The sequence below is a fragment of the Peromyscus leucopus genome, chromosome 1 (genome assembly GCF_004664715.2).
Source record: "Peromyscus leucopus breed LL Stock chromosome 1, UCI_PerLeu_2.1, whole genome shotgun sequence".
In the NCBI taxonomy this organism is placed as follows: domain Eukaryota; kingdom Metazoa; phylum Chordata; class Mammalia; order Rodentia; family Cricetidae; genus Peromyscus; species Peromyscus leucopus.
Genome location: NC_051063.1, coordinates 184,836,000 through 184,854,141, shown reverse-complemented (window position 1 = coordinate 184,854,141; position 18,142 = coordinate 184,836,000). Strand labels below are relative to the sequence as shown.

The 18,142-nt window shown below is 54.2% G+C and overlaps 1 protein-coding gene across 8 annotated transcripts; it reads right to left on the bottom strand.

The window, feature by feature from the left end:
* Nucleotides 1-5,330: 5,330 nt before the first annotated feature.
* Tnnt1 (troponin T1, slow skeletal type) lies at nt 5,331-17,763 on the bottom strand. 8 transcript variants are annotated; one of them, XM_028863555.2, is made up of 14 exons: nt 17,705-17,763; nt 16,016-16,058; nt 15,889-15,902; nt 15,542-15,565; nt 15,321-15,353; nt 14,222-14,243; nt 10,114-10,177; nt 9,759-9,875; nt 9,376-9,453; nt 8,827-8,940; nt 8,245-8,354; nt 7,761-7,851; nt 7,623-7,663; nt 5,331-5,487 (listed from the first exon to the last, which is right to left on the bottom strand). In XM_028863555.2, the coding sequence occupies exons 2-14, from the start codon at nt 16,045-16,047 to the stop codon at nt 5,442-5,444; spliced, it is 786 nt and encodes a 261-aa protein (XP_028719388.1). In that variant the 5' UTR covers nt 16,048-16,058; nt 17,705-17,763; the 3' UTR covers nt 5,331-5,441. The 8 variants fall into 8 exon arrangements, with proteins under 8 accessions (XP_028719388.1, XP_028719391.1, XP_037058043.1 ...); XM_028863558.2 differs by having other exon boundaries at nt 14,222-14,240; XM_028863556.2 differs by having other exon boundaries at nt 5,385-5,487; nt 17,638-17,762.
* Between the last annotated feature and the right edge of the window lie 379 nt (nt 17,764-18,142).

Genomic DNA, 18,142 nt, shown 5'->3' with positions numbered 1-18,142 from the left:
GGCCTCCAGCAGAGCCAGGGAAAGGGATGGAGTCAGAAGGGAAAGCTCAGGAGGGCCAGGGGCTTTGGTGATCAGATGATCAGCCTGAGCTGATCTCCTGGACTGGTCAAAGTCGCAGACACCCTGAAGGTCCTCAGGGAAAAAGTACCGCGCTGTTTGTAGAGGAAAATGCCCCAGACAGCCCTGGGAGCAAATTCCCAGGGCACACTGAAGCTCAGGCAGGCCCCCAAAACCCAAAAGGAAGTTTTCAATATGACCCCTCTGACCATAGAGTCCTTCTGGGGACGGGGTGACCAAGTCCCACAGCTAAGAGAACTAAGGAGCACAGAGAAAAGACACTCAAGACACAAGAGACGAGAAGTGGACACCCCAAACTGACATTAGGTCAGTACTGACTCTGTTTTTTTTGTGACTGGCCTCAAAGTCAATGTGCAGCTGAAGCTGAGTATTTCCAACCCTCCTGCCTCACTTTCCAAGCACCTGCATGTGGTACTGTGGTGCCTGAGCCTGAGGCTTCCTGCTTTCTAGGCAAGCACTCTACCACCTAAGCGACATCCCAGCCCAGGACAGACAGGATTCTGACTGCTGTTTCCTCTACCTCCCTTAGGTCCCCACCCCCACGAGCAGCAGGGCTTTCCTCCCAGAACCCCATTTCCACCAGTAACTGAACTATGAGGATCCTAGCAAGACGAGGACAACCCAGGAGATGGAGGCTGCCATGAAAGAAGACTGACATTGAACCAACATTTTGACCGGGAGGAAGAGCTGGGATGGAGACTCTCGTGTGACTAATCTTGTCCCTGGTGATCCCAACTGTGGATGATGGAGAGAATAAAAGCATCCCAAATACAGAAAAATACAGGCAACACAAGATGGTCCTCACTCTCAGGCACCGATCACTAAAAAAAAAAAAATCCCAGTGTCTGAGATGCCCAGGGTTTTGGTGAGTAGGTTCTAAAAGGTGACAGAGGGCATAGTTTTTTAAAGAAGATGCTGCTGCCCAAATAACGTCCAAGAGATGATAGGTGGAGTGGCCATGCCTGTGATCCACAAACGAGGAGGCAGACACAAGGACCTGTGTTGAAGCTGGCCTGGGCTACACAACAAACAGAGCGTTCTCGGGAAGAGCAACAACAAACCAAAACAAGAGGAGACAGAAGTAGCTCAGAGCTTGGACGATTAAATGCTTAGAAGTTTCCAGAGAGGCAAATAATGCGGACAGAGAAAGGGAGCGTCCAGAGAAACCTCTCTAAGAGGTGACAAAATCCCCCAAAGGGATGAATCGAGAACTGAATTAAGAGGTGGAGGGTAGGGATGAGATAAAGACAGCACGGACGACCCAACAGAGAGAGCGCCTCTTCCAGGGACAAAGAGGTACACACCACCTACAAGGGAAAGGACCATCCTGAGGCCGCAACGGACAGCGCGGGTCACAGGAAGAAGAGCAAGGCACAAGGTGGACCCTCAAAGGAGTGACCCTGGAGGACCTGGGCCTAGCCTAAGAGGAGGGTCAAGTCGACTGCGGGAGGCTGAAACCTCAGGCCTGGAGGACCGCAGCAAGCACCGGCCTGGAAAGGAAGCAAGCAACCTGCAGAAGATGCACAGGAGCGAGGTGACAGCGCGGATGACAGAGAAGAGGCGGCCACGGAGCAGGCGGGCCCTCAAGAGATGGCAGAGTCGGGGAGGGGAGGTGGCTGGGGGGTGGGGGTGCCGGAACGGAGGATGCCCGGTGGCGCAGACACGGGGCGGAGGTGGGGGGCGCTGACCTTGTGCAGGGCGCTGAGTGCCGTCGGCCGTTGGTGGAGTCGGAGCCACCGCCCGCGGGCGGGCGGCGGGCGCGCGGGTCGGACGCCGCACCGGGCGCCGGGGCCGGGTCGGCTGCGCGCTCAGTGCATCAGGCGAGCCTCGTCCAGATCGCCGCCCGCACAGGCCGCCAGGAACTCGGCGGCCCGCTCGAAGCGGACGGTGCGGGCGCGACGCTCCGCGGGGCCCGGCTCAGACCCCGCCCGCGCCCCCCACTGCCTCAGCTGCTCCTGCCGCCGCTGCGCGGCCGCCGCCAGCCGCCGCCCGTCGCCCCCCGGGCCCGCTGCCGGGCCGTCCTCGCCCGGACATCGCGCCGGCGCGCCCGCCCGCCCACCGAGCCAGCGAGCGAGCCAGCAGCGAGCGAGCGCCGGGCGACAACAGCCGCCACCCCCGCCCCGGGCCGCCGGGAACCGCCGGGAACCGCCGCGCCACAAGCCCCGCCCAGAGGATCGGCCCCCGGGGCGGAACGTTACGTCACGGCGCTGGCCCATAGCCCTCTGGGAAAAGTCCTAATTGGCGCAGATGGTTAGAGAAGTAGGCGGCGGGCCGGCCGCCGTAGCGCTGGGAAACGGGTTCTGTAAACGGAGTTTTCACTAGACTCGCTAGAACATTTGGAAATCTGGAGCTGGACGGGGTCGGAGGAAAACCGCCTTTAATCGCAGCACTTGAGAGGCAGAGGCTGACGCATCTCTGAGTCCGAGGCCCGTCCCGACAGCTACAAGAGAGCCCCGTCTGGAAACGCCAAGGCACAAAAACTGCCTAAAGCAGGGCATGCCCCCAGGGGATGCTGGGAATCTGCCCAGGGGGGGTGCTGGGAAATGTAGTCTGTAAAGGGGTAAACGATGGCGCCCGGGAAATGATGGCGCATAGCGGACCTGAAAGACACAGGAATAAAAGTTCCGTAGCTTTTTGTGTTTTGTTGTGAGATAGGCTGGCCCCTCGAACTCACTGTGTAACTCAGGATGGCCTTAAACTCCCGATCTTCCTGCCGCCATCTCCTAATTGCTGAGATTACAGAGTTTGTTGGGGAGTTTGCTTTTTGTTTTTGAGACAAGGTCTCGCTATGTAGCCCCTTGCCTGGCCTGAAACTCGCTATGTAGACCAGGTTGGCCTCGAAACTCGCAGGAAATTTGCCTCTTCTGCCTCTCGAGGGCTGATGTTCAAAGGGGTGCCACCACGTCCGGTTCGTTCTGGTTTTGAACCTGCCCCCGCCTCCCCCATCAGCCGATGAGGACGAGTTTTTGTCTTCTTGGAGCACGCTTTAGTCTTGACGACTAGAACTGAGCCGGGAGTAGGCAATGAAAAATGCTTTCGAATGAATGAATGATGGCTCCCTAAGGCATCGGAATACCAAGGGCCCACGGGAAATTGAGTCCTCAAACCAGATTAAAGACAGCCGCCGCCAAACTCATCTGAGTAACCACCCTTAACACTCTGGAATAAGGTTCCCGTGCAAAGTTCAAGGGAATCAGATAACAAGGGGCAAGCAAGCTGGGAATGTAGTCTCAGGGTCACGCCTCCAAAGGTTCAGCCCCGACTTCCAAATGTGCCTCAGAACCCAAGGTACCTCAGGACCCAAGTGCCCAGGAAAGTCAGTTTCCAGATCAAAAGAAAAGTCTCTAAATGTAATCGCTTGAGCACACCAGGAAGAAGGCTCCCAAAGAGCGGAATCCAAAATGACCACCCATTTTTCCTTAGCCCACCTGGAACTGCACAGGACACTAGGAGATGGTATTCAAAATGTATCATGCTCTCCTGGTATGCGAGGATTTCTAGTACAAAATTTGATGCTCCACTAGGTTAGGAAGTTTTATAATAAACCCAGCAGATAAGAACATCTTGATCTTTCAAGTATTTTCCTCCAAAATCCAGTCTGAGAAGGATAGAAACACTTTGAGACAGGAACGCAGACCTACCAAAGTTGAACAGAAAGCTGTCGAATTTGTATAGAGAAAACAAACGTTTTCCTAAGGGGCATTAGAGCAGCTCCATCCTCTCTGTAACCCTTGGATTTGTGAAAGAGAAATAAATGACAAACCCTTGCAAGCCCTGGGGAATAATGGCCATAAATCCAAAAGGATAATCCTGTGATTTTTGAGATGTGAGATTCCTGAACCACACCACACACACACACACACACACACCATTCTTCCCCAAGACAAGAAATCAGATATTTCAATCCCTGGATCCACAAAGAAGGAGATCACTGACTCAAAAAACCATCTTCTGATTTCCAGCCCCTGACCATGGCATACATGCACACCCTACCAACGCACACACTAAACAGGTGTTTATAAAACTATCCATAAAATAAGGCTACAAGAATGCATAGACAGAGGTAAGACTATTATTAGATAGTTTGGGTCTAGTTATTGTTTTTTTGTTGAGGTTTGTTTTTTGAGTCAGGATCTTAATATATAGCCTACTTCTGTCTTATCTCTCAAATTCTGGAATTCTATGCATGCCCCTACACACACCTGGTCTTCAGGTGTGTTATTTTAAACTATCCTTAGGAGAGCTAATTACCTTGTACAAACAGTTTAAATTCAAGAGGCAATTAATTTATAAATTAATTTTTCAGGGACACCTATGGTTGTCTGTCTGTTACTATCATTACACTGACATTAGGTCAATGGGAAGTATGTTTTTGAGATTACTAGTCTCCTAAAAGCTTGTGTTCTCTCAAACAGCACTGCCAACTAAGGAGCAGAAAGAAAGTCACTCTTCCAATGGGGTCCAGCCACTGGAGTAGATTCAAGCCCAACCCCTAAAATCACAACCACTTTCTTAAAAGATCCACTATGCATTGATGTATGTTCTACACACTGGTGCAGGTACACAAGTGCACCACTAGAGGGCATGGGATCTCCTGTAGGTGGAGTTACGGGCTCTGGGAACGGAATTTGGGTCCTCTGAAAGAGCAGCAAGAACTCTTAACCCATTGAAGCATCTCTCCAGCTCCAGGATCACATCTCTTTTTTTTAAAAAAAAATTATTATATTCCTTTGTACATATATGCTCATGTATGCCAACACGCGGAGGTCAGAGGAGAACCTGCAGGGTTCTGTCTCTGTTGGGTCTCTCTTTCCACCACATGAGTCTTGGAGATCCAATCCAACCCAGGTCACAAGGCTTGGCAGGACACACCTTTACCTCCTGAGCTATGCCCTGGGCCTTAGAATCACATCTTATAGATCTATTCATATATCAGCCTGCCACTCGCTTCTCATTCCCTGTCTTCTTCTGGCACAACTGTTTGTTGTCATTATTTTTTGAGACAAGGTCTCATGGTGCCCAGGATGGTCTTGAACTCACTGTGCAGCCAAGGATGACCTTGAAATCCTGATCCTCCTGTCTCCACCTCCCAGATGCTAGGATTACAAGGCATTCATCGTCCAGTTTAAGCAGCACTGGAGATTTAACTCAGGGTCTCAAGAGTGCTGCACGAAAGCTCCACTCCCAGCCATGGATTTGAAATCTCGTTAATGACAGTTGATGTCAGCCAACCCACAGCCAGCCACGCATAATGACAACACAGAAGGACTCGAGCAGATGTCGGGAGAGCCTTTATTTTGAGCGACAGGCGGGACACACTCCAGCGGCTCCCAGGCTCCATACGGTGGGGTGTCCTGGTAGTCTCACTTCCAGCGGCCTCCAACTCGACCCTTCCCAGCCCCCTTTCGGCTGCAGGAGAAGAAGGTGGTGTCAGGAAGAGGCTCTGAGCCTCCCTCCGAGAGAAGCTTAACACAGCGTCTTTAAAATGAAGGAAGTCCATTAAATACCCACCCCCATCCAGGGGAAGAGTGGAGGCCACCGGGGCTGTTTCTCTTTTTGCAGTGCTGGGCATGGAGTCAGGGCCTCACATGTGCTAAGTAAGCACTCTACAGTGAGCCACACCCCAGCCCCTCACTGGGGATTCTAGGCAGGTACTCTACCACTGAGCCACACCCCAGCCCTCACTGGGGGACTCTAGCAGGGGCTCTACCACTGAGCCACACCCAGCCCCTCACTGGGGGATCTAGGCAGGACTCTACCACTGAGCCACACCCCAGCCCTTCACTGGGAGATTCTAGGCAGGGGCTCTACCACTGAGCCACACCCCAGCCCCTCACTGGGGGACTCCAGGCAGGGGCTCTACCATTGAGCCACACCCCAGCCCCTCACTGGGGGATTCTAGGTAGGGGCTCTACCACTGAGCCACACCCCCCCCCTCACGGGGGATTCTAGGTCAGGCCTCTACCCACTGAGCCACACCCCAGCCCCTCACTGGGGACTCTAGGCAGGGGCTCTACCACTGAGCCACACCCCAGCCCCTCACTGACATAGGCCTCCACTGACCACCCCAGCCCCTCACTGGGATTCTAGGCAGGGGCTCTACCACTGAGCCACACCCCCAGCCCCTCACTGGGGACCTAGGCAGGCTCCACCACGAGCCAGACCCCCACTGAGCATCTCTTTCAGGTAATGCCCAGTTGGTGTTGGTGGCCATTGGGAGCTGACTTCCTTGGTTATGTCCAGAGAACTCATGTAAATTTGTCAGTAAGGAGCTTGAGGTGAAGGAAGGGGGAGCTGAAAGTGGGCAACAGGGCTAAGTGAGGCTGGAACCGTCCAGAAAAGGCTAGAAAAAGACCGAGGCAGAGCAGGAAGCAGCGAGAAGCCTGGACCTGGAGGAACACAGCAGCACCTCTGCACTGAAGAGGATGAAGAGGGAGGACCACCAAGAGACTGAGGACAACCTGGGTGTATAGCAAGAACCTTAATTTAAAAAAAAAAAAATCCAGGTACGTGGTTCTGTAATCCCTGTACTTGGGAAGTGGAGGCAGGCAAGTGTCGGGGGTTCAAGGACAGCCTCAACTGTGAATGGAGGTCAAGGTCTATCTGGCTTACCGGAGACCTTGTCTTAATAACAAGAAATAGAGATAAGGAAAGGGGGCAGGAAGTGGAGAGACAGGAGGAGGAGGAGGAAGAGGAGGATGTGGAGTAGGAAAGGAAGGAAGGAAGGGAAGAAGGAAGGAAGGAAGGAAGGAAGGAAGGAAGGAAGGAAGGAAGGGAGGGAAGAAGGAAGGAAGGAAGAAAGGAGGAAGGAAGAAGGAGAGAGGGGGAGGGAGGGAGGAAGGAAGAAGGGCCACTGAGATGGCTCAGCAGGTAAAGGTGCTTGCAGCCAAGCCTAGGACCTGGATTTCATTTCTGGGGCCCACAAGATAGAAGGAGAAATCCAACTCATCAGGGTCATTGGAGTGCAGGCCAATAATCCCAGCACTCAGGAGGCTGAAGCCAGAGGATCAGGAGTTCAAGGCCAGCCTCAGCGACCTAGTGAGACTGGGCCATGTGAAACCTTGCCTTAAAAATAAGTAGACAGGCCAACAACAACAACAAACCCCAGGAATGGTGAGTCATGTCCATCATTCCCACATACCACTGACTTGAGGCAAGAAGATCGGCTACAGGTTCACAGAAAGCCTGGGCTACATAGTGAGTTCCAGGCCAGCCTAAGCTACTAAGGCCCTGTCTCCGAAATAATAAATAAATCAAACAAACAAATGAATAAACCCACGAGGACAGATACAGAAAGAGATGTCTCGGGGAGCCAGGAACAAAGACATAAGATGCCAAAAGGGTGGTGGTGTGCAGAAGCCATGGAGGGAGGGGAAGGGGAGGGGGAGGGAAGAGGGGGGAGGGGGAAGGGAGGGTGAGGGAGGGAGGAGGGGAGAGGGAGGGGAGGAGGAGGAGGGAGGAGAGGGAGGAGGAGGAGAAGGAGGAAGGAGGGAGGAAGGAGGGAGCAGGGCAGGCCTTAGGCGGAGGCTGGGGGTGGCGCTTACAATTTCTGGGCGTGGCTGATGCGGTTGTACAGCACGTTGATCTGTGGAGAAGAAAGTCAGGCTAAGACACCGACACCCAGCAGAAGCCCTGCAGCCACCCCTGTCAGCAAGCCCGGACCCCAAAGAGGCAGGTCCCACCTCGTATTTCTGTTGTTTCAACTTCTCCATCAGGTCAAATTTCTCGGACTCCAGCTGGTGGATCCATTCTGACAGCTCCTGGGCCTTCTCCCTGGCAGGACAAGAAGGACTGGGTGCTGTGTTCTGGGCCCAGAGAGGTTGAGACACCTACCCCAAGCCACACAGCAAGTCTCTTTGGGTTTGGTATAGCTGGTATGTTGTGGAATGTTACTTTAACTAGGTAAAGATGTGTTATATTTGTTTATGTTGTGGATTACTACTTTAACTATGTAAAGGTGTGTTGCTGATCCTCCTGCCTCCACCTCCTGAACGCTAGGATTCCACCTCAGTGAGGGAGGGGCACTATGACCGCCGGACTCTACGGGCCATGCCAGTCACAGGACAGCTTGCGTCTGGGTGACCCTTTGAACAGAGAAAGCAACAGTGGCCCAGAAAAGGAACGCCACCCGTGGGAACCTTAGGCGAGCCACAAACAAGCACGTACCGGAGCTGGTCCTCCCCCATGTAATCGATGTTCAAGGGCTTTTTCCTCTCAGACAGGATCCTGAGCTTCATCTCGCGGCCAGTCTGCCGCTTCCCTCGTTTCTGTTCTGCCTGGACAGGAGGAACCCCAAGCCAACGATGGAACCTGGAGGCTAAATCCACTCAGGGTCCTTTGATCGTGGCCAGTGCCTCCACCAGATGCAAGGGGCCCAGGTTCCAGCCTTTCTCCCCAAGACCCAAGGGCCCAGGCTCCAGCCCTCCTCCCAGCCCCTCCTCCCCCAGACCCAAGCAAGGGCCCAGGCTCCGCCCCTCCTCTCCCAGACCCAAGGGCCCAGGCTCCAGCCCTCCTCCATCAGACACGGGAGTACAGGTCACTCTTCTTCCCTTACACCCAGGCACCACCAGAAGGCTTTGTGAACGGAAGGGGATAGAGACATTCAGCAGATGGCCACGTGTTATCTAAAGTGACAGCTACCCCTGAACAGGCTCAGTCCTGCTCCTCCGAACCAGCACTCTGAAGCTTCCCTTCCCTCCTCCTCCTCCTTGTAAACACAGACCCCAGGCTTCCCCAGGCTAGACTCACCTTGACCAGGTAGCCCCCAAAATGAGCCCCCATGTTGGACAGGACCTTCTTCTTCTTGGCATCATCCTCTGCCCGCTTCTTGGCTTCCTCCTCCTCCTTCCGCATCTTCTCTTCCTGTGAAAACAGAGGGGTTCCCTCCATGTGACCCTGCAGACCTGAGGGAGGAAGACGCCTAGCCTGGGTCGTCGATGGCTCAGCTCCATAATGAGCGCAGATGGAACCACCGAGGGACCCACTCCTTAACGTGATAGATAGTTCAGCCAGAGCCTCAGATTCACAGAAATCCTCTTGCCTCGGCTTCTTCGATGCTGGGATCATAGGTCTGACCCCACACACCCAGCAAAGCTCAGTCTCTGTGCTATGGCTGGAGTCTCTTGATCCAGCCGTGCCTGAAGCCGAACCAGCAGTAGACTTTTAAATGTATACGCAGTTCAGCCTTTCATTAGAAAAGCCCTCGTGCTATACGTTACAGGGACTTTGTGAGAACCACAAAGAATAGCAAAAGCGGGAAAGGAAGTATTCTTCTCTAGCGAAGGGACAGACGCCTACCGCCAGCTTGGCCTGCCGCTCTCGCTCCTTTTCGGTTCTGAATCGCTGCTGCTCAGCTCTCTCTGCGCGACGCCTCTCCTGGGGGTGGAAGGGAGGGTGATGCGGGAGGGGGATCCCCCAAATTATCCCTCCCTCCACCAGTAGGCAGCAAGAGAAATAAGTGTGGTTTCTTTTATTTCCTTTTCTGAGCTAGTCTCATATAGCCCAGGCTGGTCTCAAACTCGTGGCAATCTGCCTGCCCTGGTCTCCTAAGTGCACGCCTGGCAGAAATACACACTGGAGTGCAACCACCCGGGGTCCCCATTATTTCTGCCAGAGACCCCAAAGCACTTCACGGAGGAAGGGAAGAGGAGAGACTGAAGGACCCGGCCTCCCCCACTCACGATGCGATCTTTCAGCGCAATGAGTTCCTCCTCCTCCTTTTTCCGCTGCTCGAAATGCACGTCAATCAGAGTCTGCAGCTCCAGTAAGTCTTTTTCCATGCGCTTCCGGTGGATGTCCTGCAGAGGGAGCCCGTGAGGCCGCGGGACCAGGCCCCAGAGCCGCCCCTCCCAGCCCCAGGTGATGATTGACAGCCAGCTGGGACGGCTTCCGGCAGATGTCAGCAAAGCATTCCTTGCTGACAACAGGGTAAATCCAGGCATTTCAAGAAGGGAGCCAAGAGGGGCACCTATCAGAATGGGCTCAAGGCGCCGAGGAACCAGCGGGTACGTCTGGAGTGGGACACCTGTCGCTTACATCAAAGTCCACGCGCTCGCCCTCTGGAATCTTTGGGGGGATCAAAGGAGGCACCACGGGACGGCTGTGTGGACAGAAGTGGATAGAGATCATCAGCAGGCCGGCCTCCCTCACCCACCTCACCACATGCTGTCCAAAGTGGCAGCTGTCCCCGAGTCCGTGTGGAGACCACAGTCAGAGAAATGCAGTTTGAGTAGGTTGGGTTTAATAAAACGTGTAAGACTGTTGTTTTACCTGTTTTGACATACTTGTGAACATGGGCAGGGTCTGATGACACAACCCGGTCATCCGATCTACTTGAGAGTCAGAGGCAAGTTGCCTGGTCTAGAGGGAAACTAAGGCCAGCCCTGGAAACTTGTGAGACCCGGCCTCAAACTAAAAAGTACAACCAGGACCGAGGCTGTGACTCAGGAGGATTCTCCTGCCTGGAATCCCCCGGTGAGGGGCTGTGAATGTGGCTCAAGATGGAGCATATAAGGCCATAGGCCGAATCCTCTGCATTAAAAAGGGGGCAGGGAACCAGGCGGTGGTGGCACAAACCTTTAATCCCAGCACTCGGGAGGCAGAGGCAGGCGGGTCTCTGTGAGTTCGAGAGCCTGGGCTACAGAGTGAGTTCCAGGAAAGGTGCCAAAGCTACACAAAGAAACCCTGTCTCAGAGGGGGAAAAGGGTGTGTGTGTGTGTGTGTGTGTGTGTGTGTGTGTGTGTGTGGCAAGGAGGACTGTAGAGATGGCTCAGGGGTTAAGAGCACCGGCCACTCTTCCAGAGGACCTAGGTTCATTTCCCAGCAACCACGTGGCAGCTCACAACTGTCTGTAACTCCATTTCCAGGGGATCCAATGCCCTCACACAAACATATATGCAGGCAAAACACCAATGTGCACAAAATAAAAATAAATGATTTTTTTCAAAGGGGAGGCAGGGATAGCTCAGCAATCAAAGGCCCAAGGACCAAATCTGATGATCTGAGTTCCATTCCCTGGGACCGACATGGTGGAAAGAGAGAACTGAGCCCTGTAAGTCATCCTCTGAACTCAAATATGCCTTTGTCCTCACACACTCACACACAAAATAAATAATAAAAAATTTTAAAGCTTAAAATGTACTGCTTTCATATAATTTTTATACATGCTCCTAGACACTTGGTTTTCTTTTAAAATGTTTTTCTTTAATTGTATGTCTGTGTAGCATGTGTGTGGCCAAGTGCCCAGAGAGGCCAGAAGAAAGCATCAGATCCCCTGGAACTGGAGTTACAGGTGTTTGTGAGCCACCACGTGCATGTTGGGAACTGAACCCAGGTCCTCTGGAAGAGCAGCCAGTGCTCTTAACCACTGGGCCATCTCTCTAGCCTCTAAAACTGTATTTCAAGGGTAAGGATGGAGCCCAGGGCTCATGCATACTAAGTTCCATAAACTTCCAAGATTTACCTTCTGTAAGTAACTTAGGGCTACCCCAGCTGTGTTAATGCCCTGTTATTGGCTGTTTAACAGCAAGAGTGCACAGCTGTAACGAGAAAATGTTCAGGACACCGACAGTTTCTTTTAATAGCTGTGATTTGAGAGTGACAAACCCCACAGATGTTGAGGTTGGAATTTCCAAGGCCACTGTACTGAGGGTGCAGCGTGAGGATGCATCGTGAGGGTGCAGCGTGAGGGTGCGTGTGAGGGGAGTGAGGGTGCAGTTGCGTGTGAGGGGGGGGGGGCAGCGTGAGGGTGCAGCGTGAGGGGGGTGCAGTGGTGCAGTGTGAGGGTGCAGGTGAGGGTGCAGCGTGAGTGTGCGGTGAGGGTGCAGTGTGAGGGGTCAGCGTGAGGGTGCAGTGTGAGGGTGCAGTGTGAGGGTGCAGTGTGAGGGTGCAGTGTGCAGTGTGAGGGTGCAGCGTGAGGGTGCGGTGAGGGCGGTGGAGGGTGCAGTGTGAGGGTGCAGCGTGAGGGTGCAGTGTGAGGGTGCAGTGTGAGGGTGCAGTGTGAGGTGCAGCGTGAGGTGCAGCGTGAGGGTGCAGTGTGCAGCGTGAGGGTGCAGGTGAGTGCAGCGTGAGGGTGCAGTGTGAGGGTGCAGCGTGAGGGTGCAGTGTGAGGGTGCAGTGTGCAGTGTGAGGTGCAGCGTGAGGTGCAGCGTGAGGGTGCAGCGTGAGGGTTGCAGTGTGAGGGTGCAGCGTGAGGTGCAGTGTGCAGCGTGAGGGTGCAGCGTGAGGGTGCAGTGTGCAGCGTTGAGGTGCAGCGTGAGGGTTGCAGTGGGGTGGGGGGGGGGGGGGGGGGTGAGGGTGCAGCGTGAGGGTGCAGTGTGAGGGTGCAGCGTGAGGGTGCAGTGTGAGGGTGCAGTGGGCAGGTGAGGGGTGCAGCGTGAGGGTGCAGTGTGAGGGTGCAGGTGAGGGGTGCAGTGTGAGGGTGCAGGTGGTGCAGGGTGAGGGTGCAGCGTGTGAGGGTGCAGCGTGAGGGTGCAGTGTGAGGGTGCAGGTGAGGTGCAGTGTGAGGGTGCAGTGTGAGGGTGCAGCGTGAGGGTGCAGCGTGAGGGTGCAGCATGAGGTGCAGTGTGAGGGTGCAGTGTGAGGGTGCAGGTGAGGGGTGAGGGTGCAGTGTGAGGTGCAGTCGTGAGGGTGCAGGTGAGGTGTGCAGCGTGAGGGTGCAGCGTGAGGTGCAGCGTGAGGGTGCAGCGTGAGGGTGCAGTGTGCAGCGTGAGGTGCAGTCGTGAGGGTGCAGCGTGAGGGTGCAGGTGTGCAGCGTGAGGGTGCAGTGTGCAGTGTGAGGGTGCAGCGTGAGGGTGCAGCGTGAGGGTGCAGTGTGAGGGTGCAGCGTGAGGGTGCAGTGTGAGGGTGCAGTGTGCAGTGTGAGGGTGCAGCGTGAGGGTGCAGTGTGCAGTGTGAGGGTGCAGTGTGAGGGTGCAGTGTTGCAGTGTGAGGGTGCAGTCGTGAGGGTGCAGCAGTGAGGGTGCAGTGTGAGGGTGCAGTGTGCAGCGTGAGGGGTTGCAGTGTGCAGTGTGAGGTGCAGCAGTGAGGGTGCAGCGTGAGGGTGCAGTGTGCAGCGTGAGGGTGCAGCGTGAGGGTGCAGAGTGAGGGTGCAGAGTGAGGGTGCAGCGTGAGGGTGCAGTGTGCAGTGTGAGGGTGCAGTGTGTGCAGTGAGGGTGCAGCGTGAGGGTGCAGCGTGAGGGTGCAGCGTGAGGGTGCAGTGTGAGGGTGCAGCGACACTCTGCCCAGCTCACACTCTTTCCCAAGACTCAGGTTAACAGACATCTCCTGCACAATTCATCCGTCACCACGCTCCATGCCTTGGCAGGGTTCATCCACTTCCCTAAGGTGGTGGTGTCTCTACCGTTCATTGGTTGTCAGTCCCGGAAACCCTCGGAAAATGCCCTCACCTCCTCCTCCCTTCCCAGCAGCTCTAACCCCTCGCTGTGGTCCCTTGACCTGGAACCTGTGCAGTGTGTCCCTTTCTCCTAGGGTCTCAAAACCTTGGCCCTAACATCACCACCCCAGGCTACTCTCAGCTCAGTGAGCTTCCACGGCCTGCACTGGCCTCCCTGGCTTAGCCGTACTCTCTGAATGACCTGGTTCTGCATCCAGACTGGAAGATAGATAGATAGGATAATAATAGATGATAGTAGATAGATAGATAGATGTAGGTAGATAGATAGATAGATAGATAGATAGATGATAGAAAGAAAGAAAGATAGAAAGAGATATGATAAATAGATATGATAGAGAGATAGAGATATGATAGATGATAGATAGATAGATAGATAGATAGAGAGATATAGATAAAGATATATTTCTGATCAATTTTGCCTGTAAAACCTGGCTCTCTTTGCCTACCATGTACCCAATAACTTCTCCAGCTAGCAAGGTCTCCATCCATCAGAATTCAGACATCACCTCCCTCAGGAAATCTTCCTTGATTGCCTGGGCTGCCCCAGGGCTCCCTTGCACGCTGTTCTAGAACCTTATTATTATAGCTGACCTGTTTCACAGTGCAGGAAGGGCCTGAACTTCTCGCTGTAAGAATTAAGGTGGGCCGTTGCAAGCCCTCATCAATCTGCTTTTCAGGTGCCCTGTCTCTACGGGTGGGAGAGCGTGGGAGGACCGTCTTGTGACCCACGCCCACCCTGCAGCATCTCACCTGGGTTTGGGGCGCTCTTCTTCTGGTGGCAATGAAGGAATACAAAAAGAGAATTAGCAAGAGTCGAGTGCAGAGCTTGGCACCCCTAAGAGGGAACCCAAGGAAGATCTGAGAGTCCAGTTCCGGGGCAAGGCCATTAAGAAAGCAAAGGGTAGGGTCAAAGGGGCCAAAACAGAGGAAGAGGGTCACTCGCATCAGATATACATTCTGCACTGGTGTGGGGGTGCCCCACCCCAACTTCTGGAAACCCAAGAGACCAAACCCCTGACTGAATCCTGTCTTCCCCATCCTACCCAGCAACAGAGCAGACCTCATCTCTTCTCCTCATTCAGGGACCCCAGATCTCTGTCCCCAGTCCCCCCCCGTTCCTTTGGGACACAGACCCCACCCCGCCCCCATACTCTTACAAGTACTCTAAAGTTCAGGTTCCTCTGAGCTCATGCCTGTAATCTTAGCACTTGGGAGGCTGAGGCAGGAGGATTGCTATGAGTGCAAGGCCAACCTAGGATATATATGTGGTTTCAGGCCAGCTTAAGCTACAGGTTGAGACTGTGTCTCAAAAAAAAAAAAAAAAAAAAAAAAAAACCCTAAATAAATCAACAAACTGAGCGTGGTGGTGAACAACTGTAAAATCCCAGCACTCGAGAGGCTGGGGCAGGAAGTTTGCTGCAAGTTCAAATCCAGCCTGGGCTACGTGAGACCCTGTCTCAAAAACAAAACAAACAAAAAATAACGTAAGATCAAAAAAAGATCAGGCCCCAACCTTCGAATGTATATGGGGAGAGATATAACATATAGGGTCGGGGGCCAAAAGGTGAGGAGGTGGGGCACCTCTCCGACAACACTCGACTTTTCTAGTAAGCCTTATTCCAAGACTGGAATGAAGGCTTGTACAACAGCCTTTAAGGAAGGGAAAAGACGCAGGGCAATTTCCCTTCACGGCCACCAGAGGGCGCAGGGCCCTGGGGGCTTAAAGGGTGATGCTGGGCTGGGCAGGTTATCCAGGAGCCGATGGGGTGACGGTGGATGGCGGACCTGATGATGTCGGGGTCCCCAGACACCCCGAATCAATCCCAGGAAGCGAAGAAGCTATGGTTACCTCGCTCTGCCACCGGCTCCGGCTCCTCGGGGGCTGGGAGGGGCAGGAGGAGAAGCGGGGGATTGGGAGGGGGCAGCCACACAGTAGCATAGAGGGATGGGGAGAGAAGCGAGATGCTGTTAAAGAATGGACCCAGGACCCTCCAACCCAACACATTGTTCCTTCCCTCACCCCCACCCCCACCCCAAGGCCTCCTAGGACCTGCGGGATTCAGGCCTCACCTTCCTCCTCCACCGCCTCCTCATCTGGAAGGAGTGTGGGGACACACAAAGAAGACGTTACATCCGGGATAAGGAGCAGCAAGTGTGTACCAGAGACCTATGGGGTAGCCCCAGCCCTCCTCCCTCAGACCTGGGAGTCCAGGCCCAAGTCCTGGAGAGTGGGCTAAACAGGATGGCATCCGTGCCCCAGCTGTCAATGCAACAGGGAGCATGCCCACCTGTTGCCGAGGTTTCCTGGGAACAGCTTCAGAACATCCCACCCCCTCCCCTACGCCAAAATGGTGCTGGACAGACCGCCGGCTTCTTCCTGCATCCTCCGCCCCCTAGGCCACCCTCTCCTTACTTACCTTCTGCCTGCTCCCTAGAGACGTGGACAAGGAGAGAGGAGAGAGAGGGGTCAGTTAGGCATCTTGGGCTGGAATGCTCTCTCCACATTGCAAGCCCGCCCCCACCCTGCCAGACGTCATCACTCACTCCTCGTAATCTTGTTCTTCCGTGTCCGACATTGTGGCGTGACCTGCAGACCAGAGGAGGGAGGCTGAGTCGGGTAGGTCCCCGGGTAAGAGGGCTGGTGCCTAGACTCCTGGGTCTGGACCTCTGGGTCAGGGCAGGGAAGGCTAGCATCCAGCATCCCAATTCATGGAGGCCAGGCCACAGCCCCGTGCCAAGCGTGCCTCCCCTGCCCCCCTCGCCCGCCCCAGCTGTCTTCTTTTGTCCTGTGACAGGTTCACGAGAACCTGATCCCTGGAGGGATTAGGAGATATTGGAAAAGGGACAGGATTTGAAGACAATGGCTGCCCCACCCCTGGTGCTATTTCGGGGGAATGTCACAGACAGAGAAACAGAGGACATTTCCCAATAAGGAAGTGGAGAAGCGGGGCTCCCCCCACCACGCCCCTCTCCTGCCACAGCACCCTCGTTTGCCCAGCATTCTTCCCATTGTGTATCTCTTTTCCCTTCCACCTACACTCTGTTCAGGGAAGAAGGCTCCATCCTGATCCCCTAAAAACTAAAAACTTTAACTCCCTCCCCCCCAACTCTGCTTCTCTACGCCTGAAAGTCCCCAGGTTGAGACCTTCAGGGCTCAGTTCCCACAGCTTCTGAGATCCACGTCCTATGCCCTTGTTCTGTGAGACCACGAAATCTCGGTGTCTCTAGATTATCAGGTGCCCAATTCATACTAGTACATGTATGGGCACTTACATTCTAAGACTCCCAAGACTTGGGGGGGGGAGTTGGAGGGGGGTAGAGACAGGGTCTCACATAACACAAGCTAGCCTTGAACTCACTATGTAGCCAGGGATGACCTTGAACTCCTGATTTCTTCTGCCTCAGAGAGTGCCAGAACACAGCCTGCACTTGGCTGATCCCCAGGTATGAGACCTCAGGGTATAAGATCCTCAAATAAAACCGGACACCCAAACCCAGAGGTCCCATTTACAGCACCCTGAATTATGATGCCGCCATTCCTAATAGATCTGTTTATTTATTTCTTTTTTCTTTTTTCCATATCAGGGTCACTCTGTTTCTCAGGCTGGCCCTGAAATCAAAATCCTCCTGCCTCAATCTCTTGAGCATTGGGACTTCTGGCCTGTACCACTGAGACCTCAAGCCCAAGTCCTTCCCCAGATCCTCATACCTCGAGATTTCCCAAACCTTAATACACAACCTTCAAGCACAGATCCTGTGGTTCCTCAGCCTCTGAGACCTCCACAATTTTTTTTAGATGGTATTATTTTGTAACCCTGAACTCCCTTTGTAAACCAGCCTAGACTCAAACTCGTAGAGATCCACATGCCTCTGCGTTCCAAATGCCTCCTCCACCATGTTAAGAAGAGCACCCCCAGAATCTGTAACCCACAAATCCTACCCCTCCACCCCGGCCAATCCAAGTCCTCCCAAAGGCTCAGGCTTAGCTGGGTTGCTGCTGCCTCTAATCTCCACACTCAGGAAGCAGAAGGGTTGTTGCGCACTCAAGGCCAGCCTACGCTGCAGAATGAGACTGTCTCAAAGAAGGAGAAGGGGAGGAGGAAGAGGAAGAGAAAGAGGAGGAGGAGCAGGAGGAAGAGGAGAAGATCCTGCCCTCGTTTTCACACCTGGTTCCCACGCCTGTCTGCTCACTCCCCCAAAGACATCAGTGTGAAGAACTTAGAGCCGGGTTACCTAAGGCTGGGTCCACTGATGCTGTAGAGGGCTGCTGACGCTTCTGAGGACCAGGACGCACCCCCTCGGTTTATAGCTGGATGCTCAGCCCCGCCCCAGGTTGGAGGAGGGGGCGAGGACTCCTCTGTTCAGACACCACCCCCATGCTCAGAGTCTGCCCTGCTCCCTCTGGCTCCCGGTCGGGGTTCCAACACCTGCCGTCTGCTTCATGATCCCTGTCGGGAGTCCATCAACAAGGCTCTTGAATCCAGGCTAGGTCAGGCACCCCACAAAGCTCTCTTAGAGCACCTAACACAATATCCTGTGCTTTGGAGTCCCCAAGACTGGAAACAGTACAGGAAAAGGGGGGTTAATGGCAAGGGGGGGGTCTAGGCGTGGTTCCTGCTTTTTTTTTTTTTTTACTTCTGCATGGCTTTTCTCAAACTTCTCCTATAGCCC